Source organism: Dermacentor variabilis, chromosome 7, assembly GCF_050947875.1.
Source record: "Dermacentor variabilis isolate Ectoservices chromosome 7, ASM5094787v1, whole genome shotgun sequence".
Taxonomy (NCBI): Eukaryota; Metazoa; Arthropoda; class Arachnida; order Ixodida; family Ixodidae; genus Dermacentor; species Dermacentor variabilis.
The window spans coordinates 146,268,437-146,295,578 of record NC_134574.1 but is presented as its reverse complement, the minus strand read 5'-3'; the positions used below and the strand labels follow the sequence as shown (position 1 = coordinate 146,295,578).

At 47.8% G+C, this 27,142-nt stretch overlaps 1 protein-coding gene across 1 annotated transcript; it reads right to left on the bottom strand.

Annotated features, from left to right (window-relative positions):
• Positions 1 to 1,526: 1,526 nt before the first annotated feature.
• LOC142588879 (large ribosomal subunit protein uL1-like) lies at positions 1,527 to 17,683 on the bottom strand. The gene is made up of 6 exons (XM_075700697.1): positions 17,679 to 17,683; positions 15,111 to 15,269; positions 11,179 to 11,302; positions 2,806 to 2,869; positions 2,329 to 2,498; positions 1,527 to 1,697 (listed from the first exon to the last, which is right to left on the bottom strand). Exons 1-6 carry the CDS (start codon positions 17,681 to 17,683, stop codon positions 1,527 to 1,529), a joined length of 693 nt encoding a protein of 230 aa, XP_075556812.1.
• Between the last annotated feature and the right edge of the window lie 9,459 nt (positions 17,684 to 27,142).

Here is a 27,142-nt window from a genome sequence, read left to right as displayed (position 1 = left end):
CTGCTCACATATACCGGGCGAATGGCACGGACACAGCCAAAGGTGTAATTGTGGTATACGGTGTCCTGTGATAGCTGAACTTGAAAGGGAGGTAGAAGTGCAAGGAGCTAAAATCCTGCAAGGAAGACGCATATATGTTCATCGAGAACAATCCTGATAACTCTCGAAGGGAACATATTTACCACGATGTGCTCTCCACTGTCGACTGGTCGCCCGAATGTACCAGTATAGACCCCGCAGCATGCTGTGCGATTCATGCCTTCAAATTGGACACGGCGCGGACTTCTGTCCCCTCAGGAACACATTTTTGGTCTGCTTGAAATGTGGAACTAAGTTACCTTCAGGATCCAATGAAGACACTCCTCATGAGTGCGAGCTAGCTGCCAAAATTGCGGTGGCGAGCATGCACCAAATTACCCCGATTGTCCAGTATGTCAAGAAGCTGACGAAGCAAGAGAAGCTGCAGGAGGCGGCAAACAACTCTACTTAGACATTATGAAAGAGCAGGAAGAGCATGAGCCCGCCAAGTAAGTGGGGAACCCAAAGAAGATGCAACGCAGCCGCAGTAGTAGCCGCAGTAGAATCAACTGACCGGAGCTCCCAACAACAAACCGCTTCGAAAGACTAGTAGCCCAGAAAAGCAACGTGGCCGGCGCACCAGCCACAGCGCAGCCAGCCAACCAGAACCGGAGCACCGTAGCTAGCAAGGAGGATGGCAGAGGGATACCACGAGTACACCAGAAACCAAGAGGAAACGACGACGAAAGGGACCACTCCAGGGACACTGAAAGACGAAAGATGATCCCGAGAAGAGCAGCATACGTGGGGGAGTGGTTCGCACCTTTCACCAGCTGCCAAGTCTTCGCCCTTGCATCACACCGCTAATCCCCACCTTTTCTACAGTCAGGCATTGAAACCAGCTCAAACGGCGCAATCTCAGCGGAAGATAATCAGACATCTACCATTTACCCACCGTCACCCTTTCTGCAGGTTCTGCCAGTGACTGCCTCCATGAACGATTCGCGTTTCAGACCCCATTAACGCACTTCCGAGGACGCATATCGTGCGCTTTAGTTCAGGACCACGCTACGGTGGCCAACCAGGCCACCACTTTTGATTACACTGTCCCGGAACCATCCCGGTCTACACGGCGAGACACACAGCGACGACATGCCATACTCCAGGAAGGTTGGCAAAGAAACCTTCGTTTTGAAGCACACACACACTGAAATTCTGTCAGGGCCTTTCACTATAAGTATTGCCAGTGTTGTATTGTAATTGCAAGCCAATGTCTTACGATTTCGACGACGAAGAGCAAATTCGAACGACAAACGATACGCCGCGACAGTCCATTAACGCTGTTGTCTATAGTATACCCTCTCTCTGACGTTTGGGCTCGTTCATTAACGATGCACACAAGCCGGTACAGATCCCTGCGTTTCCAGGAACAGCGCCTGCTTGTGCACACAACGTGACTCGTGCTGTTCTCAGCCGCTTCCAAACGCGACTCTGAAGGCGCACGCGGGTCAGCAGAGCTTCACGGTGGGTCCTGAACGGCTTTTGACGCGAAACGTGTGGACGTCCTTGGGGTTTGCCTTGAGCAAGCGTTTCAGGTGCGCCACGACCCGGTTCACGTTATCCGTCAAATGCTCGGGCAGCATGTCCACGTGGCCCACGGCGACTACGAGCTGCTTACGCTGCGAACGGAGCAAAAAAATGCGCTGCATGAGTTGAGAGCCACAGAAAGGGGGAGAGAGGAATCAAGCATTTTTTTTTTACTAGCCTCACGCTCGAATCTGCGCATTACACAGTAATGGTTTAAACTCATTTCCCAATGATGATGAGTAGATGAACGGATAGATTGCTGGTAAACTGCTTTTGCGGGGATTACTTCTTGTACCGTACATACATATAAACTACTTTTGCAAAAAGAAGAAGCGAAACACTTGGCAAAAAAAAAAAAAGTTCGGGTCTCAAAAGCTAAATGTTCACGTTTCGGAGCCCATACGAATTCTTTTTACACGACGCATTAAACCCGAGGTCGTGTGTCTACTGCACAAGGAACCAGTATGGGTTCCAAAATGTCAATTAACGTTGATTTGGTCGGGGACCGGATGGCTTTGCCTTATTTAGCATGCCCCCTGACGAGACGATTCTTCATCAGCTTTTGAAGGAGCCTGTCCGCCTCTTAGGTGATCTGCTTTTAGAGAATCGGTCCAATGAACATGACACGACCGATGACAGGTATTGCTAGTGCTAGCGATGGTGACCGCAACAACACGGCTTTAACATGTAGAAATGTATAGAGAAACTATCACGACAACATGCCTTCAAGCGAATCTTGGCTTTGTTCTCGGCCTCCTTGATCTTGGCCATCATGGGCTGTTCGGGCGAGAATCCGACGGGCGCCTTGTGCTCGCCTACCACAGCGTAGCCCAAGTAGGCGTTGAACTGGCTTAGTAGAGGCTTCGACACCAAGAAAGCGTCGTACTTCTTAGCTGCGGAGGCGAAAGAAGAGCGCGCGTGAGATGAACGCTCAGAAGCTCCAAACAATAACGCCGAGTTGTGTGTAGCCTACTCACTGAGGGCAACATTAAAATACGCAGTATTAAAGACTGCAACATAATCTCGGGCTTCGTAAAAAAACACCCCGTCTTCAAATTGTGCACATACAGGGCAGCCTCCGTGGTATACTTTGCGTGTTAAATACGTTACAGTTATACGTCAGAGAAATAACACTCGCAAAAGCAGACGTTTTTTGAAAACGAGACTTAAAACTAAGAAAACGTCGCCATTGCTGCTCACCGAAAATGGCGCACGACCCAGAACGTTGAGAGCCATCGCAGCTCCACAGCATGATGGCCGAGATCTGGCAGCGTCCGCGGAGATGAGGTCACATAAAGCTTATGCTCAAGTATATAACCTCCTTGCCTCTGGCAAACTGACAATCTTGGACGCGGCGTGCTGGGGTCTGTGCCATATTCGCTAACCAGAACGTACACGAGTCGTCTGCTTGGGTGCCGCCTGAAGGCTCTTTTGCCAAGATTGCTTAAATAGTATATATTCCTCATTTTATAACCAACTTATAAAGTGAACCTTGTTTTGTCGGCCTGTACACTCAATCAAAACATGGGGTTTAACGCCTCGAAGCAAACAACATTGTGGGTACACAGTGGGTTATGATAGATCGTGTGTGATAGACCGATGTTGGCCACAGCGCCACCGAGCAGGCGCATGGAACCACGCTGCGACTGCCTGGCGAATTTTTCGCGCGCTGTGGAAGTGAAAGGCCTGTTGCCGCTGGCGTCTACGCCCCGGTCGGCTGCGGCACATCGCGGGCAAGCTTCGTGCCACACAGCCTCGTCAGCCGGCGCCGCGACCCGTCCAAGTACACTAGGAACTTTGGCCTACAGCACGCATGTGATTGTGCGGCAAGCCGCGCTGCAGCGACCTATCCAACGCGACCACACGACGGGCCGTAGGAAGTGCGCCATCGCACAACCAAACAAATCACTGTGCACATTCGTGGTCGACGCGAGGTGGTTGGTCTCTAATGAACGCGTGAAACAAACTCGTATGTAAAACTCTGACTATGCATGTCCCGTGGCTCTGGCAACTCTTGTCAGAGCGACGAAAGAAGCAAGTACGGCTTCCTCCCGAACAGCGCGGCGCATGCGCAGTGCGAGGCGAAACACTGCTAACCGGTCGACTGGACCCGTTACGTTCGGCAGCTCGCTGGGGAGGGGAGTGACGCAGTGAATGCCGTCCGCCCGGTTCACTGTAATCGTAATGCAGAGCTCGCTGTCTTAAAAACTAAAGGCGCCAAAAAATTCTAAAGGCGCCTCTATCGCCGGGAGCAGCTGCGTATTACATCGTACATAAGAACGTTTTTTGTAGAGTACGCGTGCTCTACCAGGGGTAGCATAGATGTGCTCTGCCACTTCCAGAGAGAGTAGTAGCCGTAGAGTATACGAGGGACGTCCCGAAAGTAAGCTTTGTCATTTATTTTCACACGGATACTTTATTGCCATAAAATAATTACACAATGGCATCCTGAACTACGCACCTTGCACAATTTTTTTACACATAATCGCCACCGACATTCAGACGTTTGTCGTGGTGTGCAATCAGTCTGAAGAAACCACTCTAGTAAGACGGTGCTCTGCGATGCAAGGAATTGTCGCACAGCCTGCAGCTCCGCCTCAGCATTGTTTTGGAAGTGACATCCCGAGAATGCGCCTTTCAACGCAGGGAACAGGTGCCCATTCGTATACCGGATAACAGCACACACTTCCATTGGCGACCACGTTGCTAGCACACGTCTGTCTACCATCGTGATTTGTACTCGAATATAACCTCGGGCACGCCGGTCTGCTGCTACTCTCTCTCTCTCTCTCTTTCTTCAGCGCTCTGCGCATGCGTCCTTCCTCCGCTGACGCTCCTTCCATCGTCGAACCAGCAACAGGCGTGGGTTCTTATGGCGATTGTTTCTTTTACCTGGGCCGCTATCTTGTACACGTTCGAAAAGCCGACGTTCGATTTCGCCTGGCGCGATTGTCCAGGCTGCGCTGATATCGCGGCCTAGGCCAATCTAGTCCAATCGCGTGAGGCGAAATCGAACGTCGGCTTTTCGAACGTGTACAAGATAGCAGCAGTGGTGTACCATCTTCCCCTTAAAAAAATGACGAAGCTTACTTTTGGGACGTCCTTCGTATTTTAGCTCTATACCGTGCAGCAGGGGAGCAGCTGCGGTAGAGCTGATTTTCCTCTATTGCAGCTAGGTAGATTAACTGCTGGCTGTTGTGGCTCGGTAAAGTATTTGCAGTGGTGCAGATTTTACTCTGCTGCAGTTATTGTTGAGGCAGCTTTGGTGCTGCTTGTAAAGTAGAATAGTAACTGAAAGTTTGTTGCAGAAATTACCAGAGCGGGAATGTCCAACTCCGAAGAATTGTAGTTATGCCTATGCCTAGCAATGCTCATTCCAGGCTCGCCACTGCGTTATACGGATACGTCAGAAGTCTAAAAGGCCACCTTCAGCTACGTAATAATCTCACGTATACGAGGGTGATCTTTAGGTTTCTTTAACATGTATGTCTTATATCAGGACTGATATCGACAACCTGGGTTTCCTTAACGTGCACTCAAAGCAATTGTACACGGGCGTTATTGCACGCATTCCACCTCCATCGAAATGCGGCTGTCGTGGTCAAAAATCGAATAACCTTGTCACGGCTAAGCCGCTGCAATCTATGGGCCAAGCTTACTAGATCAGGCGGTAAACTATGGCAATGCTGACAACTGCGTCCGATAGCGTGCTTGCGAGCAGCGATGGGAACTTCTCGCTCACAAATGCTCACAAGATCAGGACTGCGAGATAACGAGAGAGCCATCATGTCACCACAGATATCGTAGAATCGAGAGGAGCTTGGTCGCTGGACAAGTCGTTGGACTGTCGATATAGCCCTATCAGGAAAGGAGCTGATGAAGTTACCATGAGAAAGGCACACGTTGCTGTCCAAGTTAGCTTTCTGACGTCGTAAAAATACTGCGCACACTTCTTTTTCATTGCCTTTTGTATGCTATCATGGTGTTCTAGCTCGATAATTTGAAGGGTTATGCGCATTATTATTATTTTTGTTTTCGAAGTACAATCCGCCATCGCGAGACGCCGGCCCTGCGTGAAGTGTTCCTTCGATTCCGTTGCATACGTTCGACTGCATCTTGTTCATCCAAGGTCATCTACATAGTAAGTGTGTCTCTGCCATTTTGTCGATCGAAGTGCATATAATGCAAGTTTCCCTCTTGTGGTGGGCCCTCGATGAACGCACCCCTTCTGCCCAAACAGAGCGCATTGGTGTTCTTGGCACCCGCCGCGGTATATAGCTTAGTGTGGCTATCGCGTTGCGCTTTTGAGCTCGAGGTCGCGGGTTCGATCCTGGCCGCGGCACCCGCATTTCAAAGGAGGCGGAAATTAAAAACGCTCGTGTACTTATAGATTCGTGTGCTCCTTAAAGAAATCTCAGGTGATCAAAATTATTACGGAGTTCGCCCCCTCCCCCCTCACTGGCGTGTTTTACGATATATCGTCGTTTTGGCACGTAAAACCACGGAATGTAAATTATGTGGTTTGTTCTGTATAGGCTAAGTAAATGTGCACAAAAAACACGCGTGTGCGATGCAAGAAACGCACGATATATATACGATGTGGTGTCCCTCCCAAAGGACTACAGTACTATGCGTACGAACAACCGTCAATCATCATGCTCCAGCAGATTCGAAATGTCAGCAGCAGCCACCTTCCAGCACGGTCTACGAGAATGATTGGGCAGCGCGCGAGTGGTGCGTGCCACCGGATCTCGAAGGCCCTTGTGCGCATCACCCAATCTCGGAGTCTATGCCTTGGAAGACGCGTCGCGTATCGTATCGGACGTCGCGTCATATCACGTTCCGCAGTATGCATCTAGTCTTGGGAACTAGGCATTCAGCAGGTTTCTAAGATGCCTCCTACCAAGCATTGAGTTTCCTACAATAATTGCGACCAAGTATGCATCGGGTCTCCCACAGATTCCCGACAGCTTCCAGCAGCCTACGTCAATTTTAGTAGCCATGGATATGTCCTATCCGACGTCTGATGGATCGGTTGGTTATTATTTTGCAGGCACCTTCTTGAAGCGTGTAAGGGGGGTTGCATGATTATTAATAGATATGGTGGCAAATACACTAGAAAGTACGATACATATACACAGGTTAAGGCGTCGTAACACGGCGATAACACAACGGCAACAGGAACGAAAGCACTGCGTAATTCTGGGGTTTTACGTGCCAAAACCACTTTCTGATTATGAAGCACGTCGTATAGTGGGAGAGTCCGGAAATTTCGACCACCTGCGGATCTTTCAACGTGCACCTAAATCTTAAGTACCACGGGTGTTTTCGCATTTGGCCCCCATAGGAATGCAGCCGCCGTGGCCGGGATACGCTCCCTTTGCACCCTGTGTAAGTGGATGTACAGTGAAGCTGTTGACGACGTTAGGCAAGCACCACCACCACCACCACCACAAGCGACATACGTCACGCGCACGCACGTGTGCGGAAGTGCAGCATACACCCTCCCTCTTCTAGGCCCTCCGGCCAGCGCAAGTGCCTTACTAAACTAGTTGCATTTTTCAAAGTAAACTGCGTCAGAAAATTCGTAAAGTACAACTTACACACAAGCTGCAGACATGATAGCTCCGGATTGTAATTCAAGTATACGAGAAAGCATAATTCCCTTACGCGGAAGCTCAAAAACAAAGCCATTTTCCAGCTGCCGTTTGAGGTCTGTCTTGAGTGGCCGCGGCCGCTAGTTGGTGGTGCTGTTTTTTGGGTGAGCACGGAGCCCACGGAAAATCCCGACCAACTAGAGGCTAACAGCTTCGTTGTAAAATCGTCACGAATAAGTGAATTCTGTGAGCGTCAGTGCCGGAGAGCAGTTACAACTTTATTTAGGCGTGGAATGCGCGCGCAGACAGTCACGATATGCCCCACCGATCTGCGATAGAAAGCAATAAAACTCGGCAGACACACTTAAAACTGCTTACGTGCGGGAATGCGAAAGCGTTATACCGTTTGTAGATCTCGGAACGTCATGAGCGCGCTGATTTTGTAAACTCATGACGTGGCGCCACCTCCTCGCCATTGGTTGTGCCAGTCACGTGACCAATTACGCACGCACTAGGCACACCTTTAGTCAGCCAGAAACGTGGAGGCGCTTTTGGCGTCGGGAAAGCGTGCTCGTCTCATACCCCAGAAGACCGGGTTGGATTCCCACCCAGACCGAAATGTACCAAATTTTCTTTTCAAAGCCATTAATATAGTTTGTTTACCGGAACCTTCCTGAGAAACTTTACATCAATCCGAGCATTTTCTGAGGTGTTTTTACACTTTGCGCCGTACCCGCCGTGGTTGCTTAGTGGCTATGGTGTTGGGCTGCTAAGCACGAGGTCGCGGGATCGAATCCCGGCCACGGCGGCCGCATTTCGATGGGGGCGAAAACACCCGTGTACTTAGATTTAGGTGCACGTTAAGGAATCCCAGGTGGTCGAAATTTCCGGAGTCCCCCACTACGGCGTGCCTCATAATCGGAAAGTGGTTTTGGCACGCAAAACCCCATAATTAAATTTTTTTAAACACTTTGCGCCGTCGGCCATTTTTGCTGCCATGTATCTCTCGGTCACGTCTACGTCGACGGATTAACGCGTAATGAGACATATAATGTTTTAGCATTAATATCTTCAGAAATATCGTTGTAGAGTGAAATGGCACGTGGAAACGCTGATTAGTTAAATGCCTGTGTCTTTCCGAAGATACGCTTGATGCTTAGATGATTATGGAATCGTCGAGACATGCGCGGATGTGTTTATAAAAGTAAATAAGATGGCCTGGCAAGATTGATGTTTCCATGAAGTATAAATAAGAGGGCAACGGAACGGCGAATATGAAGAAGTTGTAGTGGAATGTCAAGTTTCATTTCGGTAACGCTAAAGCTGCAGTCATAATTTCCGGAATCATTTCTGCAAATTATTGGAAGCTCGATATTGTACGCGTTCTAACTTTGTGATTAAGCATTCTTGGTGGAACGGGACCAGATCGATCATACGAATTCCAACTGCGGCCGAATGAACGTTTGATGCGACAACTTACGAATGGTAGGTAAGAATTTACGCAGATTGCGAAGAGTGTACCCAAGAGTCTGGAACGCTTCAGCACAAATAGTAGCAATATGCAATGGCCATGAAGGACTAGGTGTGAGGTGTGATCCTGCATACTTGCAGGATTCAATCCGAGACATGGCAGAGATAATAAAATAGGACAATCTGAGTGGGATTGCTTGCAACTAAAAGGAATGAGTTTGCGTTTGCTTGAGTTTAGAACCTTTTATCATTTGCGGCACGACCACATGCTTATAAGCTTAATGTCACTTTGTAGGACAAGGAAATCATAGGGAGAAGTCATTTTTCGGTAAACAACACAATCATAAGCGAATACCCGAATATATTAGGGATTTTAGCTGGCAGATCAATAATATAGAATAAAAAGACTAAAGGGCCTAAAACGATGCCCTAAAGGACTTCCGAAGTTGTAATGCATCAGCCAAAGCTGACGGCACAGTTTTTATTAAATGTAGATTGTTGACCAAGTGATATCAAGTTTATAAACTAAGATAAAGTAGCAGAGTTTAGTCCAAGAGAATTCAAGTTAGAAAACAAACGGCAATGGGTAAGGCGGTCAACACTTTTCGAAAAATCGAGAAAAATGCTATCAATCTGGAAGTTACTGCCCATGTTAGAATACAAGTCGGTTGTAAACTCAAGCGACTGCGTATCGCAGGTCAGGTGTTTCTCTAAATCCATGCTGATTGGTAAAAAAAAAAGAGAAATGAGTAGACTCTAGGTGGTTGTAGATGTGCGATGCGATGATATGCTCAAGCAACTCACTAAAAATGCATGTTAAGGAGACGGAGCGGTAATTATCAGGTGCGTTTCGGTGTTCCGCTTTGAATATAGGAATTACTATAACCACCTTCCGATCTGCAGGCAATTGCTCGGTTGACAATGATTGTATAAGTATGCAACACTGAATTTCACTATATAGTGCTAACGCACTTTTAATCTCTTTATTATCTAGAGTTCGGATTATCTATACCGGCACAAGACGACAATTTTAGATTGTTTATAACGCAGGAACCACCATCTGCACTGGTGTCTATAGGTTCCATATATGAGAATAATCTAGTTCAGGAGCGATAAGTACGCCTAGATGATCCTCCTTTGCAAATAAAGCAGAAAAAGAATTGCTAAACTCAAGCGAGCACTGTGCATCGCCTAAATGAGCATTATCATTTTTAACAAGATTAATTTGTCGCGAGTCATGATAAGGCGATATGGTTTGCCAATACCGCCTTGGATTAGAGCGTAAAAGGAAGGAAAGTCAGACTTATCAAGTATTTATCCTTAGCTGCGCGAGGAACAATGTTCTTTCAAGCATACCTTGTATACTTCGCCCAGGAGGACGGGCTGGACGAAATTTTGGCAGTGCCGTAAAGCCGTTTCTTTTTATTTTTCTATTCTGTACAGTGACAGACCTGAACCAGCATTTTTGTTATCGAGGGAAATGTAAATAAGGGGAACATACCCGTGAACTGAGTATGTTCAATGCCAGCCAGTTTTCATCTACAGAACGCATCGAAAAAATTTGTATAAAAGACTGATGGAAAAACGCCGTCAATATTGCATTCATGCATTCATAGTCTGCTTCATTGTAATTACGGACGATCTTGTTAGTTATGGCATCTATGTTCGTTGCTGACTTATGAATAGTAAACTGAAGTAGCGTGGGCTCGATAAAACCATCAATGAATTGAATTGGGCGTATAGCGCTTAGGTAACCGTGGCTAGCGCTAAATCTATAGGATGTTAGTACTGCGTGCAGGTTTATTTATGGCCTGTGAAAGATTAAAACACAACACTAGGTTAAAAAAGTCCGTTGAAATACGGCAGGACGATCACAAAAGCGCCCAGTCGTTTGAGCCTCCGTGGAAGTTGCTGGAAGCTTGCTCGATGTTTCTTTTTGTTGTTGTTGTGTGTGTGTGTGTGTGTGTGTGTGTGTGTGTGTGTGTGTGTGTGTGTGTGTGTGTGTGTGTGTGTGTGTGTGTGTGTGTGTGTGTGTGTGTGTGTGTGTGTGTGTGTGTGTGTTTGTGTGTGTGTGTGTGTGTGTGCAATCGCATCACGTGCTTTGTGCTCAAGAACTCAGCAGACGTACTGAACGCAAACGAGCAGGCACGCAAGCGATTTCCCTTCTGGGTAACGTCTGCTGCGCTGCTAAAGCATGCATTACACACCGCGTATGCGCGTGCGATCGGACGTATCACTCTTGTCGTACCAACAACCGCAACCAACAGGTTTCCGACAGGTCACAAAAGTGGTATACTTCCTTCTTGGTCTCGGCTTTTAACGTGTCCGCACCGTAGCGGTAGAAAAGGAATAGAAAGAGAGAGAGAGAGAGAGAGAGAGAGAGAGAGAGAGAGAGAGAGAGAAAGCTTTTCCGCTACATCTCTCCAAGAGCAAGAAGCACGCGGGATAAGGGAACGTGGGTTTGTAACATGGTGGGCGTACCGAGAACTCGGGCTACCGCGGGTACCTTGCCGATTTCTTTCAATGTCGGCAAGTCCAAGAAATCCAACTGGTTGGCCGCGGCTTCTTGAAGGTCTTGCTCGCCGCCGACGATGCAGGCCCGAAAACAAGGCTTCGGGGAATGCTTGAGCCTGAGAGAAAAAAAAAAGTAAATGGGCACGCGAATTTCATTTAGCATCCAGGGAAAACATGGGGAAAGCGGGAGATGAAAATCAAAGACGATGAGCACAACGAGAACAAGGCGAATGCCGGAGCCAACATTTCGACAAGTGGACTTGTCTTTTGCAAGGCTTTTTCATTTAGCATGCCTCGCAAGATGACCCAGCAAGAAGTTGGACATTACCAGGAAAATAACTGCTGCAGAAATCATCGAACAGTTAAGTGAACAGCTTATGCAGACCACATAAGTTAAATGTACAGCTGCCAACTCGTGAACTTTGAAATTCAGAAAATTCGCCAAGTGACGGTGGGGGGGGGGGGGGGCGGTTATATATATAGAGAGAGATTTTGCTATCCTTCTTCTAGGTCTCATCACCATTACAAACAGCTCTGAATGGCTTGCCAGTACAATTATCAGACCTCTCGGAGCTCCTACTGCGACGGGGGCCGGCGTGTGCGTTCATGTGTAATTAAGGAAAACGTACGGCGTCCCATGACAGCGGCCGCTTTCCACTGTTGTATCACCATAATATTTTTGTAGCTTCACCGCATAATACTGCATTACTGCAGAGAAGCTGACTTAAACGAACCGGCCATTGGGCAATTGCCGACCAATGAGGTTATATACTTAATTTACGTAACCTCCTTGTTGCCGGCAGACAAATGGCTTGGATTTAAATCTGACTTCGGCTAGCTAGCCAGCGCATAATGGTAATTACGATGCGGCTGCGCTGCATGGCGCGTTTCTTCTTATGTGGTGTGGCTGTGTCAGCTTTTCGGGAGACTTGTGGCCGTGTCGTACAGTCGAGAGGATTTGTCAGAATTCGGGAGTCTCCCGGACAAACCAAGGTCGCTCGCCAGGTATGCCAATGGACATACTAGCAGCAGCTCCGTGGTAGACATTGCTAGTGTCGATGACGGCGTTTGACGGCGGCGGCGCGCATTATCGCGACATATATTGGTGGTTTAGAACGACAGAAAGCTGAGATGGTTGCTAAGGATTCATTATGCAAAAATGGTGAGGCGTGCAGACAGGACACAAGAGAAGAAAAGTGTACGTGTTGTCCACTTCTCTTCTCTTGTGTCCTGTCTGCACGCCTCACCTTTTTTGCATAATGTATCGATATATAGGCGGCACGAAAACGTGGCTACGGCGGCGGCCCAACGACGACGATTAAAGCGCACGACGGCAGGACGACGACGGAAGCGTGACCAAAACGGCACGACAACAACCACATCCACCTGCGCTTTCTTCTCCGGTCGTTAACTTAACCCGCAGGGGCGATAGATACCCATCAACCAGTTAGCTGTAAAAATCGTGCAAATCTGACGCACTGCGGGAGTCGCTCTTAGCGCAGCTAAAGTGAGCCAGCAAGACGAAACGGCACATGTCGACAAGATACGCGCTGTGGTCTCCGAAGATGAATGCGCCCCCAACCGTCAGGCCAGGCGGTGATGATGACGATAATTTGTTGGCATCCCCATTGGAATGCAGTGGCGACAAATAGTCACTTAGCCTGCTTGAGTATTATTGAGGTGTGCTGTACATAGGTACAGCGTCGTACATAAAGTCCATTAGCTGAGGATGATGATGATGATGATGATGATGATGATGATGATAAAACATGGCTGCTAAAGCTGGGTGCCGCTGCTGGTCTATTGGCAAATTGCTCGCTCACGGGACAGCGCTCAAATAACGAGCTCAATATTGCTTTGCGGTGTTTGGCGCGTGTCAATGGCGAATGTGCGCGATGTGTGAATGGGATGTGCGAATAGTGTATAGGCACGCGGAGCAGCTGATCGATGTGCAGGTGGCTCGCGTGGCACCGTTACTCCAACCTTCGTTTGAATCTCCGCCCTGCCTCCCATTGCGGTCGACCACTGCTGTTACTCATGAGGCAGCATGGAGCAAGGGAAAACAAGAGTACAGGAGGCACTGTGGCGCCCCGAAGCTATCCTCGGCGAGACGGTGCTGTTCCTCTGACGCTGTTTCTGTAAAGCCTCCTCTTCCTCTCTATTCGGGGCATATCTGCGCATTGGCTCTCGTGAAATACGCCCTCCAACGTTGCCGGCATTTTCAAGGCATCGTTCGTGTCGTTCCAGCTATTAGTGAAACCCCTCGTAATGAACGGCCCTTGCCATGCACCCTCTCTCCGCTTTCATCATCATCCTATTTATGTCCACTGCAGGACGAAGGCCTCTCCCTGCGACCTCAAGTCCTAACCTCATTACCCAAGTCCTGCGCCAACCGATTCCAACTTACACCTGCGAATTTCCTAATTTCAACACCCCATCTAGTTTTCTGCTGTGTCCTCGAGTGCGTTTCCCTTCTCTTCGCTTTACTTTCTCCCATATCCTCTCCGGGCGCTCGGCGGCTAGAAATTGTCGCTTGCCTATCACGTGGTGAAGCCCACCACGTGGTGAAGGTCGTAGTGAGGTTTTTTTTAATATATTTTATGACTATATAGGCTTCAAGACTGCCACTCGAAGCTCCGCCCTAGCGTTTTTTTTTTTCATTTAATTAATTTAATTATGGGGTTTTAAGTGCCAAAACCACTTTCTGATCATTAGGCAGGCCTTAATGGAGGGCTCCGGAAATTTCGACCACCTGGGGTTCTTTATCGTGCACCTAAATATAAGTACACGGGTGTTTTCGCATTTCGCCCCCATCGAAATGCGGCCGCCGTAGCCGGGATTCGATCTCCCCAGCTATATGGCAGCAGATCGGGCACCCATAGCGTCAAGCTTTGGTGTATACAGGGTGTTTTTTTAGCTACACCATATTTTTAAAATTAAAAAGATATAAATCACGATAACGTTATGTTTACTATTCGAGTGTACGGATTGGCGGCCTCTAAATACAGAGAAATTTCCGCAATTACATGCGTAATTAGCGAAGTTACGGTAATTAACTTTCTAGTTATCAACAATAGGTGGGTACAGCAAATGAGTACTTTGAAGCCCGTCCTCGCGCTACCTGTCCCAAAGATTAAATTTATAATAGCGGATATCATGTGCACGGAACGCGAACACTTAGTTCTCTTTAGCAGGCTCCTTGAAACCGAAACTGGCTGGAAAAAGAGCATCTGTGTCGTCGATGTCGCCCAGAACGTTCCCGGAACGTTGCCCTCCCTCTTGGCTTTATAGCAGCGCGAAAAACAAACAAGTTATCTCAATAATAACCATGAACATCGCTGATAGTTTGTGCTATCACATTGTGCTATCAACAGCGTGAAATTGGACTAAGCGACTACTGATTTCATCGTTTATTTGTTGCTCTTACGACCGAGAGAAAGCAGCAAGGGCGAATTAGGACCGAAATGGGGCGGTCGGGGCTGATGCGGGCGCTTCAAGGTTGTTATGCGCAATCGCGGTAACCTGCGCGTTATTAGCCAGCTGCATAACCAGCATGCGCCGTGGGCCTAACGCATCGCGCGTCACGCAAAGCTAAAACTTGCTATAATTTCTTGCTTGCCCTTGCTGGAGGAGAAGGCCGTGTCGTTCCACTACAGTTCTCTGCTTTAAAAGGCACTTCGGGGTGAAGCTTTTCACATTTGACAGCGACGCCAGAACACACCGCGACCAGCGAGCACAGGAAGTGAAATTGGAGAGATGCGGTTCAGATGTGCAATGAGTCTTCGGTATGCTTATCGCGAGGTAAATAAGGGTCGCGCTCGAATGAGGCATCAACCGACACTCTATGCGCGTTAGACCACAATATTGGCTCTCGTACAAGACAAACCTGAGTCCAATTTTCTGCTAGAACCCCTTAGGGCTTACCTCACGCTGCCTGTGAAGTGCTCGTACTCCTTCTTGTCACACTTATTGAGCTTGATGAGCACCTCGACTGGTTCGATGCGCCTTGAAGATCTTTGCGCCGCAGTGTTAACGAGCGATGCCATGCAGTTGTGGAGCATCTCTTGGCTCACGTGCAACTGGCTGGAAAAGCAGCCGCAAAGAAGACACTTGTTACGACGTAATAAGAGGACTTCAGGACCGCGCAGCGAGCGGTAGAACAAAGAATGTTAGGTGTCGCGTTAAGAGACAGGAACACAGCGGTCTAGAATAGAATGCAGGCGGGGAAGCCAATATTATAGTAGACATTAAGAGGGAAAGAAATCGGTTGGCTGTCCACATGATGCGCTGAGCAGGTGACCGCTGGTCTATTAGAGTTACAAAATGGGTGCTATGGCAAGGGAAGTGCAGTCGAGGACGGCAGAGAATTGGCTGGCATGATGAAATTAGGATGTTTGAAGTCATAAAATGGAATCAGCTTGCGCAAGACAGGAGTAATTGGAGAGCGATGGCAGGCATGGGTCTTCGTACTACAGCGGGCATAAAAATAGGCTGTCGATAATCGCAACGTATGCCTTCGCTCTACACGAATAATATATATTTGCAACTTCACGCCACATGACAGGCTGGTCTTCTTTTCTTGATGCTTTGGCAACTTGGTGCACATATTTTCTGTACTCACTAACGCCTGCAGATGCTATGTGCACAATTGTGCACGCCAAGATGGTGCACCAAAGCATAAACGCCGATGAAAAAAAAAAGCACCTAAACATCGTATACATGTTAGAACACCTCTGATTGGACGTGTGCTGCAATATTGAATAATATGTGTAAAATGTTCTAGTAAAACGAGTTCGAAGGTAGATGGCTGGGCCTTTTTTCTAGAAGTCACTGTACATGTCGCTGTGAAGCGGGTTCACTTATTTCATGGTTTTGTTGCGATAGCAGTTATATCTATGGACACTCCAGGAGCATTTTCCTCCGTCGGCGTCGGCGTGATGTTCCGTATAAAGTCCAAGTGCGATAACACCGTGGCCGCGCGCCGTATGCTGCGTGTGCGAGTGAAAGCGTGTGAAGGTGAGCCGAGGAGGGTGGCTCCATCTCGAGCGCGCAAGGGAGGAAGGCGTCGAGGAAGCGCGCACAACTGAGCGCGGCCGCGCGCGTAGGCCCTATCTTGAAAAGGATCTGCGATAGGGGGACATAGTCTAGGTGCGTCCAGAGCTGATGACTTCTCTGTGCGCTGTGTTCTCGCCGCTTGGTTCGCGTTAAAGCGAGAGGCAGCACGAAGGTCAATTCGCTCGCTGCTGCTGCCGCGCTTCCTCACTTTAGCGTTTTGACAGCGAGTGTACGGGGTCATCGAGTGACAAGTTTTCATGTTTGCATGTGCGCGCGTGACACCATGCTAAATTTAGTTAGTAAGTGAATGTTTACGAGTTTACATGCGGTCGGTGAAACTAGTACGCTTTTTTCGTACAACTGTGCAATGATTTGCCAAAGCAACCAATGCTGCGATCGCCTTTGCGAAACTGCGACTTTTTTGCACACTGTTTTACATAACGCATAATTTTGAAGTGACTGTACAGGTGATTTCCAAGTATGTTAGACCTGAAATAGTTCATGTCATATCAGACGCTTCTGTAGAGAGATATAGTTCGAGCGGAGTCAACGTCCTTGTCGAAACAGCAAAACTCGCTGAAGAATTGTAAATTTCTAGTTCAATCTGCAGTTGTGCGCTTTTCTTCGTAATTCTGAAGATGCAATAAATGCGTGGAAAAAATATTCAATGGACAAAATTAATGTGTGCCTGAGGGTTTATGCTGCTTGTCGACCTAACTATAACGTGAATCAGAGCGTGAGTCGTGGCAGACTAGTATCATTTCTTCCTGCACCTTCCTGCTATTACATCTCTATGGATGACAATCTGTCTTGGGGTTTTCTGGCATATAGTATGCACTTGTTTAGAGAGTTATGCAGTGCTCTTTGGTTGCGCCTACTAAGGGCAACTTATAATATGACTGTTGAAAAATGTATCTGCTAAGTTTAGAGGAAGTTTGTAAAGCTAACCTTGTACCGTGTGCATCAGTGCGCTGTCTCCCGATCGGTGCTAAAGAGCATAAAAATGACCTAAATAAAGCGGCATCGTTCTTCCTCATCCGCCGGCTCTTTTTGAACGTTACTGGTAGGGTCTACTTCCCAGCCTGCTTGAATAGCGTCCCGACATCACATGTAGTGCTCCTCTGTATCCGAGTATTTCAACGGGGATCGCCGTCACTGTGCTCGACAAGAAGACAACTAATGCGAACTACGAAAAGACTTGGTAGAAAAGGCCCCCGGATGAATTTCGACCCGCTGACGCTCTTCAGAGCGCACCCAATCACTGGAAGAAGACCATTTTTTTTTTGCATTCCGTCGAGGGATAACAAAAAAATAAAACGCTTGAAAGGACTGCATTCATTCGCTTCGGCTACCAATCTTATTCTTGCTCGGCATATACTACCCGGAAAGAAAGTAGTAACCAGCAGTAATAGCATTAGTAAGAGAAGCTTTACTAACCTCATGGTTCGCGCTCCCCGAGCACCCGGGTATTGTGACGGTGGGCCTCAACCATATGGCACGTACCCACTTAGAGAGAATGAGCCGAGAATTGGATGACAAGAGAAAAGAGCTAAGCGAAAGAAACCCTGTAAAAAATACAAATGCAATCGTTTTTCCACGATAAAGCCTTACTAACAAGCTCGAATTTAGAGCCTTTGCATTGCAAAAAAAAAAAAAAGAACTGCCAAAAGCAAGAATAGTACGAAATTAGTACAAATTAGTACGAATAGTACGACGAACTGTAATGAAATTATAAAATAGATATTAAAATTAAAACACGAGATATGTGAAAACATCGTAACATTGCGGTGAAATAAAGCTGGTGAATAAATGTTGGTGACCTGAAAGTCCACGCGCGGCACGTACACACGCCCCACGGTGGGAGTTTTATCATCGTAATAATCATAATATCATATTATCATAATAACCAAGTTTTATCATGAAACGGACAAAGGTGTGACGACTTAACAATTTGGGCACTGTGATGTGCTCGCAAAAACATTTGGTGCGTGAAAAATATCAATTAGCAAATAAACAAGCAAGAACAATTCATATTCGTTTCAGTGAGAGCCTCACAGTGGGGCAGATATTTCTGTGATTGATCCCAACAAAAAAGGCTCTAAAAAGCACTATTGCAGAAGCTGATAAAATCAGAAGGCTGTAAAGAAGGATTTTTAATACTTTATTGAAAAAAAGAATAACGACAGCGTGGTCATGACAAGACAAGAAGGAATTATCTATTCTTACAACTTCTCCACCTAATGTTCATAACGAAGAGGAAACCAGTCCAGAACTGTGCAAATAGAAATACCATTGCTAGTCTGCAACGCAGCATTCAGAATCTTCAAGTCTCTGCCAGACTATGCCAACCATATCTGCATTGGGCAAATTGAACCCTAGCGCCACCCCCCCCCCCCAAAAAAAAAAAGAAGAAGAGAAAGGTCTTTATTCAGCGCAGCATTCTTTCACTTTCTTCTTCTCAGAATTTTGGCTAAGGCTGTTGTTTTAAGGAAAAACAATAAAATGTCGTTACGGCAGCTTCCCAAGGTGCAAAATGATTTCAGAGAGATATGAAGAGGAAATGCAGGGAGGTTAACCAGATGTCAGTCTCCGGTTTGCTACCCTACACTGGGGATGGGAGACAGGGGTTAGAAAAAGGACAGAGAGGAGAACGTTAAGAAAGACCCTTGCACTCTCGGACTGTGCTCACCAAGGCACCACCGCCTTTCAAAAATGGCAGCATAATCAAGCCGCCGTTGCACCGGACTAACACCCGTATACCAATGGTCGGCCCCTTAGAACTCTATTGGACTTCATTGAAGAAAACGAGCGATATGTCGATATGTAACGTGCATTAGTGGTTTTATGCCGCAGGGCAACCTTTCGAATGAAAAGGAAGTTACACCGCACTGCACAATAGTCGTGCTTTGAAACAGCAGCAACGGAGACGACGACCAGTTTTGGCGGCAGTTTTCACCACCCCTGGTTTCTGTGTCCGTGTCGTCGTTTGCTTGCCTCGATCCGAGTCCGTATTGCAGTGTTTTCTTAACACCTCCTCCGCTCATTCTCCTAATAACCTTGTTACACTATTTACTCCTTACTTTATTCTCTCTGCTATTCAACAATACCTATGACCCCGCGGTTCGGTAAAATTTCAATTTCCAAGCACAGAAAAAAAAAACACGAAACGCTACAGGTGGAAGAAGTGAGGTTAAAAGCAGCACATATGCATGCTTAGCGATCTCACAGCTTCTGTCTAGTACATCTTGACCGCAGCGAATTATCGGCCACCAAAACACAGTGAGTGACAGTTTTGGCGGCAGGTTAAACTGGCGTACGACTGTGCAGCTTCGCAGTTTGAGGTATAGTAGGCGCAGTCACAACTCCTTGCCTCAACGTGCTAAGGAGAACTTTGCGGACTTGTTGCTTCTTTAATTGAGGTAGAAACGAGGGGCGAAAAAAAAAAGAAAAAAAAAAGAATCAGATTGCGCGTGACTGAGAAACGCTAGGCTCCCCCGCCAGCATACTGCTGGGGGAGGGGGAGTTTCCCCGGTCGATGGCCCCCCCATGCCGAGCACTACTCTGTCCAGTGTCGGCGCCGCGGCGTCAACCTCTGGCACGGTCCATCCGGCGCCTGTTCCAGGGTCCAGCCGCGGCCACCAACTGGTCTTGCAGCTGGGCCGCCATATTGGTGGCCTCGTACAGTCTCGCGGCGCTGATGATGCTGATCACGAGAACCGGGCCGGACCAGGAGGACCACATCCACAGCGGCGTCGTGTCGCCGCCGAGCACCGTGTCCAGAAAGGAAGAGACGTACTTCGGGCACAGCTGCAAGGACGCGCGATAGAAATGTCGGATGTGGTGAAGATTAATGCCGACAAGTAGAGCGAGAAAGTAGCATATAGCGACGATTCTGGATGGTCCCGGTTGGCAACATGGAGTCTTCGTCAAAAAAAAAAAAAAATGTGGATGCAGAATGACTTAGAGCTACGTTCGGGCCTAGATATTTTGTGTGGCTATTCGTGTTTGAAACGTAGGCTTCGTGAGAAGTTCACGTGGAGAACGATTTTAATCGAGGTATGAGGTTCGGGGCAACAGATAATTTAGTGTGGGTATTCGCGCTTTGAACGCAATCTTCGTAAGCAGTCTGGATGGAAAACGATTCTAGACTGACTTTTGACTCGGGGCTACAAATTCACTTCGGCCATTCATGCTTCGGAACGTAGTCTTCATCAAAAGTCTCAGCCCGCGCAGCTGTATGGTCGTCCAGCACAAATTCCCAACACGCGCCATGGACGGCCTAGATGCCTTTGACGAATCCCTGCACATTCCGAGCTCACCGACTGATCGAATCGGTAGGAGTGCTCTTAATTACTCTTCGTAATCCTAGGAACTGAATGCAATCTCCGTGATGAAAAAGTCACAGTCAGTTACTCGACTTTAGCATCTGTGCGGTATATCCGGCTTCAATCCGATTTTTTTCCCTTGATATATCCATTCTGTTTGCGCACGCTGCGAGGCGCTGTCAAAGCAGCAGCTATAGGTGTGGGGTATCTGTTGCTTCCGCAAGAGCCGGACATTCTGGAAACGTTATTTGGTCGACTATTGTCGATCCCTGGGCCATGTTTATGATCGATAATTCCATCCTGAAGATTTCCAAGCAGCATACTTCCTGCGCACTGGTGCAGTGACGGGAAGAAATTGGACAGAATGGGGGAATCGAGACGCTGGTGACCCGTCGGGGGTTTTACGCTTAAAGCTGTGGAACATTGAATGCGTGTATCACAGGACGGCGGTGACGAGTGTGCCCTAACGTGAGGGAGGCGATCGAGGCCTGCTACGCGGCCGCACCGTTTCGGACCATGTCTGTGCGTGTGGCCATTGTCACCTCACATACTTGAGTTGCGAGCAGAGGCGCTCGCAGCGATCGGCAAGACGCACAAACAGTGCGCGCAGTGTTTCTTGCGGCGCTCACATGCTTGGTCGTGGGCTCCGGGCCGATGCAGAGCGCAGGGATGACGAAGGGCAGCAGCACGAAGGGCGCCACGGCCACCACGTAGATGGCGAGCAGGCGCGGGTTCCTGCGCAGCGACCCCAGGAAGCCCACGATGGTGACCAACAGCGCGGGAACGAGCACCACGTGGGCGCGCGCTTTCGCGTGGTACGCCAGCAGGGCGGGCAGCAGCTCCTCGTCGCTGCCTCCGGACGCCGGCTCGTTCCACGGCTCCATGGAGGTCTCCTGCTCGAGGGCAGAGAGATGTCGATTGAGACAGATAGCGAGATTCTTTTTTCAACAGCGCAAAGGACAAGGACGAGACGAGTGTACGTGCACAGCGCTGTGTATGTGCACTCGTCTCGTCCTTGTCCTTTGCGCTGTTGAAAAAAAAAATGCCCCATCAACATACCCAAGCTTCAACAGATAGCGAGAGTAAACTTTATTTTAATGGGAAAATATTATATGACTGAGGAGGCGGAAAATCCCGGAGATGGTTCAAAAAGTCACGTGGTCACAGCCAACCAACAGGAAGCTCGTGCCGCATGGTCCTGGGTTCCTTGAAGCGCCAAGTAGCCCATTTTATCAAGAGTGCTGAAATATCTATCTATCTATCTATCTATCTATCTATCTATCTATCTATCTATCTATCTATCTATCTATCTATCTATCTATCTATCTATCTATCTATCTATCTATCTATCTATCTATCTAATGTAATCTAAAGAACAAGAGCAAAGTTATATCTTATACCTATCTCCATAAAGAGGAGACGAGCCCAACACTCACCACCGCGCATATGGCGACGATGCAGGAGACGCCGATGGCCAGGGTCCCGATGACGAGGCAGACCTGATAGTGAAAGGGCCGGACGTCGTCTCGCACTTCGTCTTCGTCCGCCTCCTCGTCGTCCTCCCAGTCGTCGTCGTTCAGGTCCGCCTCCGCGTCAGCGACGTCTACCGCGTCGACCGCATCGACCACCGCGGGAGCCTGCATGTCGACGTCGTGGCGAGCTTCCCGGTTTGTCTGCTTCAAGGTTGCCTCCTGCGGGTCTCGCCTATCTGTCCACTGCGCGTCGACTTGCCCTCGAGCGAGACCAACCGTGAAGGCTCAATTGTTCCTGATGCCGGGCGTATGCGCGCCTCGGGGCTATTCTTGCTCGCCTGCTTGCTCCATTATGGCGCGTTCTTTGCTCTTCTTCGTCTACGTAGAGTCAGAAACTTCGTCGTAGAACACGTACGGACACTCGACCACGTTCAATGTCGATTTCTTGAAGGGTACTAGAAGTACGTCGTCGTGGCTTTTTATAATGCACGTTACTTTCAAATCTTCCCACTCTAAGCCTCTCGCGGTCAGTCCTTGAGAGTAGCAGGACTGTTCGCCTTTTGAAAGTTTATCTTCTTCTTCATATACACACATCGATGTACGCACCCGTGATAGGCGATTAGCAAAAGAAGGAAATACATTTAAATACTGAGACAGAGTTTGTGTGTTGCTATTTTTCGGAACCTGCCACGGTGGCTTAGCGGCTGTATGGTGTTGCACTGCTAAATACGAGGTCGCGGGATCAAATCCCGGCCGCAGCGGCCGCATTTCCATGGGGGCGAAATGCAAGAACATCCTTGTCCCGTGCATTGGGGTTACGTTAAAGCCCCAACGGTGGTCAAAATTAAGCTAGAGTCTCCCACTACGGCGTGCCTCATAATAAAATGGTGGTTTTGGCACGTAAGACCCTAGAATTCAATTCTTCGGAGCTGCAGAACAACGACAAGAGTGTGAGAACACGCTTGCCGTCGCTTCATATAACTTTTTGGAAAAGATGTTCCCCGTGGAATACTATCCCTCTATGATACAAGATGGCTTGCACTGACGTCATCGTAGCCGCCATGTTGGTAGGTGGATCACGTGATCAGGTGAAAGTTATGGATATGATGGCTTGCACTGACGTCAGCGCAGCCGCCATGCTGGTGCATCGACACGGTGATAAGCTAGATCCGTGACGTCACATGAAAGCTATCGATTACTTGCAATTACGTAATCGTAGCCGCCATGCCGGTGCAAGGGTACGGGGATGAGCTGGGTCCGTGACGTCACGTGAAAGCTATCAAAGCTATGCGTGTTATGTCGAGCTCAACAGTGCCACCCACACTTTGCCCCACTACACGTGATACGCGTTGAATCAGAAACGTTGTTGCCCAGTGTATAGAAAGGTGGACCTGTCTGTGAAAACGTGCACCTGAGAATCGATTATTGTAGTTGTTACTTATCTAACGTTGTCTAACAGGCGCATAATATAGAACTTACGGTGACGCCGCTATATATAGGGTACGTATAGGTTTAAATAGGGTGTACAACCTGATAGCCACGTCATTCGATTCGCCGACCGCGTCCATTGCTATCGCCTCAAGCGATTAGTATCTTGGTTTGTACATCACAAGTTCACCGAATTGAAGTGATCATAGTTTGCCCCCAGTCTCTGCATACCTGTCTGCGCACTGTTAAATTGAAGCCACGTGACAATATTATAATTGCAACTGTCAAACTGTGATGGTAGCCCACATTTATTCTTTTTTTTTTGGTAAAGCGATGAATAGAACCACGAACAACCGGGATAGCTACCTCTGCATCGCTTATTCGATTACGCATTTTGTTGAGTGTCATGTCCTAACAGTTCAGAAACGCAGAAAATCAGGGTTGGTTAGGATAAGTTGGACCACATTTAAATGTAGCCCGAAAAGACAGACCACGAGCAGGAGACGTACTCGAGCGATCGTGTGTGTCTCGTTGTTCTACTTGTGCTGTCTTTTTGCGCTACAGTCAAACGTGTTGTAGTAGGATAGCAAACTGAACAAAGTCTATAGTTAATCTCCCTGCCTTTCCTTCCTCCCTTCTCTCTCTCTCTCTCTACCTCTATAGGGTTGTGTGCAACACAAGTTGCAATTGTTATCTTGTTGTTGAACATCCAGTCAAGGTACCACTGATGATTTTAGCAGCCTGTCGGACCTGCCTGTCGGTTCGTCTATGTCCGCCTCTCGATTTCTTGCCGTTTTCAAGTTAGCTGGCATGTTCCTAGTATGATCATTTTTAAGTTTTACGGATTTTTAAAATAAAGCTGCCTGTTGCAGATAAAATAATTCTGCTCTTTGAGCTGGATTATTCAGACAGGCGGACATTACCTGCACGAGAAATGGAGACACATATTTAACTAAAACAAAAACTCGCTAATTAACTTCTGAATTAATTACTTTACGGCACATATTGGAATTTATTAATTGTAGCCGACGAGTTTGCAAGACGGATCCACTTGAAGTGAATCTCCAGGTTGACACCAGTTTGGAGATGTGAACCTTCAAACTTGTCGCAAAAATGCACTGTTGTCCCACTTACCTTTCTAACAAAATGATCTTTTTTGTGTGTGCATTGGAGCACAGAAGTAGCTGAAGCACCCATGTATTTCTTCCCACACTTCAGGAAATAATATCTCGAATCTGGTGCCATCCTGGAGGTTCATTCCAAAAAATTAAAAATTATACGGTTTTACGTGCGAAAACCACTTTCTGATTATGAGGCGCACCGTAGTGGAGGACTCCGGAAATTTCGACCACCTGGGGTTCTTTAACGTGCACCTAAACCTAAGTACCCCGGTGTTTTCGCATTTCACCCCCACCGAAATGCGGCCGCCGAGGCCGGGGTTCGATCCCCCGACCTCGCGCTCAGCAACCCAACACCGTAGCCACTGAGGAGATTCATTTCAAGGGGACACGTGTTGTAAACTCACTGGCTACAATTTGCAAATTGCAATATGAGCTGTAAAGTAAATAATTACTTTAGTAATTACTAAAGTAAATAATAATTAATTAGTGAATAAATTTTAATTAATTGAGAATAAATTTTCATTTCTCCTGTTAATAACGTCTGTTTCTTCGTATAATCCAGCTCAAGGACAAGAATGATGCTATCTGCCACAGGTGATTGTTTAAAACAAATTCTGGGAAACTGAGAAGTGACCCCCGTGTATTCGCCATCCAGCGTATCATTACTTTAATAAAGCGAATATCTTTCCAGAAGCGTCCGGCTATTCGCTAGCATTGATAATTATCGTCGACGGTTTCATGCATAACCATTTATTTCTTTCTTTTGTCATCCTTTTCTCTACCCCCTTGTCGCTTTCATTTCCGTGTCAGTTTCTTTTATTGCGTTTCTCGCACCGTCCGAGCCTTAGATCACTCCCCACTTGTGGGTACGTTCCATGAAAGATCTCATCATCATGTTCGTCACGTGTCAGTTTTTGTATTGCGTTTCTTCGCACCGTCCGAACTTTAGATCACTCCCCACTTGTGGGTACGTTCCATGAAAGAGCTCATTATCACGTTCGTCACGTGTCAGTTTTTGTATTGCGTTTCTTCGCACCGTCCGAGCCTTAGATCACTCCCCACTTGTGGGTACGTTCCATGAAAGAGTTCATCATCACGTTCGTCACGTGTCAGTTTTTGTATTGCGTTTCTTCGCACCGTCCGAACTTTAGATCACTCCCCACTTGTGGGTACGTTCCATGAAAGAGCTCATCATCACGTTCGTCACGTGTCAGTTTTTGTATTGCGTTTCTTCGCACCGTCCGAACTTTAGATCACTCCCCACTTGTGGGTACGTTCCATGAAAGAGCTCATCATCACGTTCGTCACGTGTCAGTTTTTGTATTGCGTTTCTTCGCACCGTCCGAGCCTTAGATCACTCCCCACTTGTGGGTACGTTCCATGAAAGAGCTCATCATCACGTTCGTCACGTGTCAGTTTTTGTATTGCGTTTCTTCGCACCGTCCGAGCCTTAGATCACTCCCCATTTGTGGGTACGTTCCATGAAAGAGCTCATCATCACGTTCGTCACGTGTCAGTTTTTGTATTGCGTTTCTTCGCACCGTCCGAGCCTTAGATCACTCCCCACTTGTGGGTACGTTCCATGAAAGAGCTCATCATCACGTTCGTCACGTGTCAGTTTTTGTATTGCGTTTCTTCGCACCGTCCGAACTTTAGATCACTCCCCACTTGTGGGTACGTTCCATGAAAGAGCTCATCATCACGTTCGTCACGTGTCAGTTTTTGTATTGCGTTTCTTCGCACCGTCCGAGCCTTAGATCACTCCCCACTTGTGAGTACGTTCCATGAAAGAGCTCATCATCACGTTCGTCACGTGTCAGTTTTTGTATTGCGTTTCTTCGCACCGTTCGAGCCTTAGATCACTCCCCACTTGTGGGTACGTTCCATGAAAGAGCTCATCATCACGTTCGTCACGTGTCAGTTTTTGTATTGCGTTTCTTCGCACCGTCCGAACTTTAGATCACTCCCCACTTGTGGGTACGTTCCATGAAAGAGCTCATCATCACATTCGTCACGTGTCAGTTTTTGTATTGCGTTTCTTCGCACCGTCCGAGCCTTAGATCACTCCCCACTTGTGGGTACGTTCCATGAAAGAGCTCATCATCACGTTCGTCACGTGTCAGTTTTTGTATTGCGTTTCTTCGCACCGTCCGAGCCTTAGATCACTCCCCACTTGTGGGTACGTTCCATGAAAGAGCTCATCATCACGTTCGTCACGTGTCAGTTTTTGTATTGCGTTTCTTCGCACCGTCCGAACTTTAGATCACTCCCCACTTGTGGGTACGTTCCATGAAAGAGCTCATCATCACGTTCGTCACGTGTCAGTTTTTGTATTGCGTTTCTTCGCACCGTCCGAGCCTTAGATCACTCCCCACTTGTGGGTACGTTCCATGAAAGAGCTCATCATCACGTTCGTCACGTGTCAGTTTTTGTATTGCGTTTCTTCGCACCGTCCGAGCCTTAGATCACTCCCCACTTGTGGGTACGTTCCATGAAAGAGCTCATCATCACGTTCGTCACGTGTCAGTTTTTGTATTGCGTTTCTTCGCACCGTC

What these genes read in the sequence shown, in the direction of transcription:
- LOC142588879 (XM_075700697.1), bottom strand. An exon ending in CACTTCACAGGCAGCGTGAG is followed by an intron (nt 11,303 to 15,110) that starts GTAAGCCCTAAG and finishes TTTTTCTCTCAG; the next exon opens with GCTCAAGCATTCCCCGAAGC. An exon ending in AAGCCAAGATTCGCTTGAAG is followed by an intron (nt 1,698 to 2,328) that starts GCATGTTGTCGT and finishes CTCCGTTCGCAG; the next exon opens with CGTAAGCAGCTCGTAGTCGC.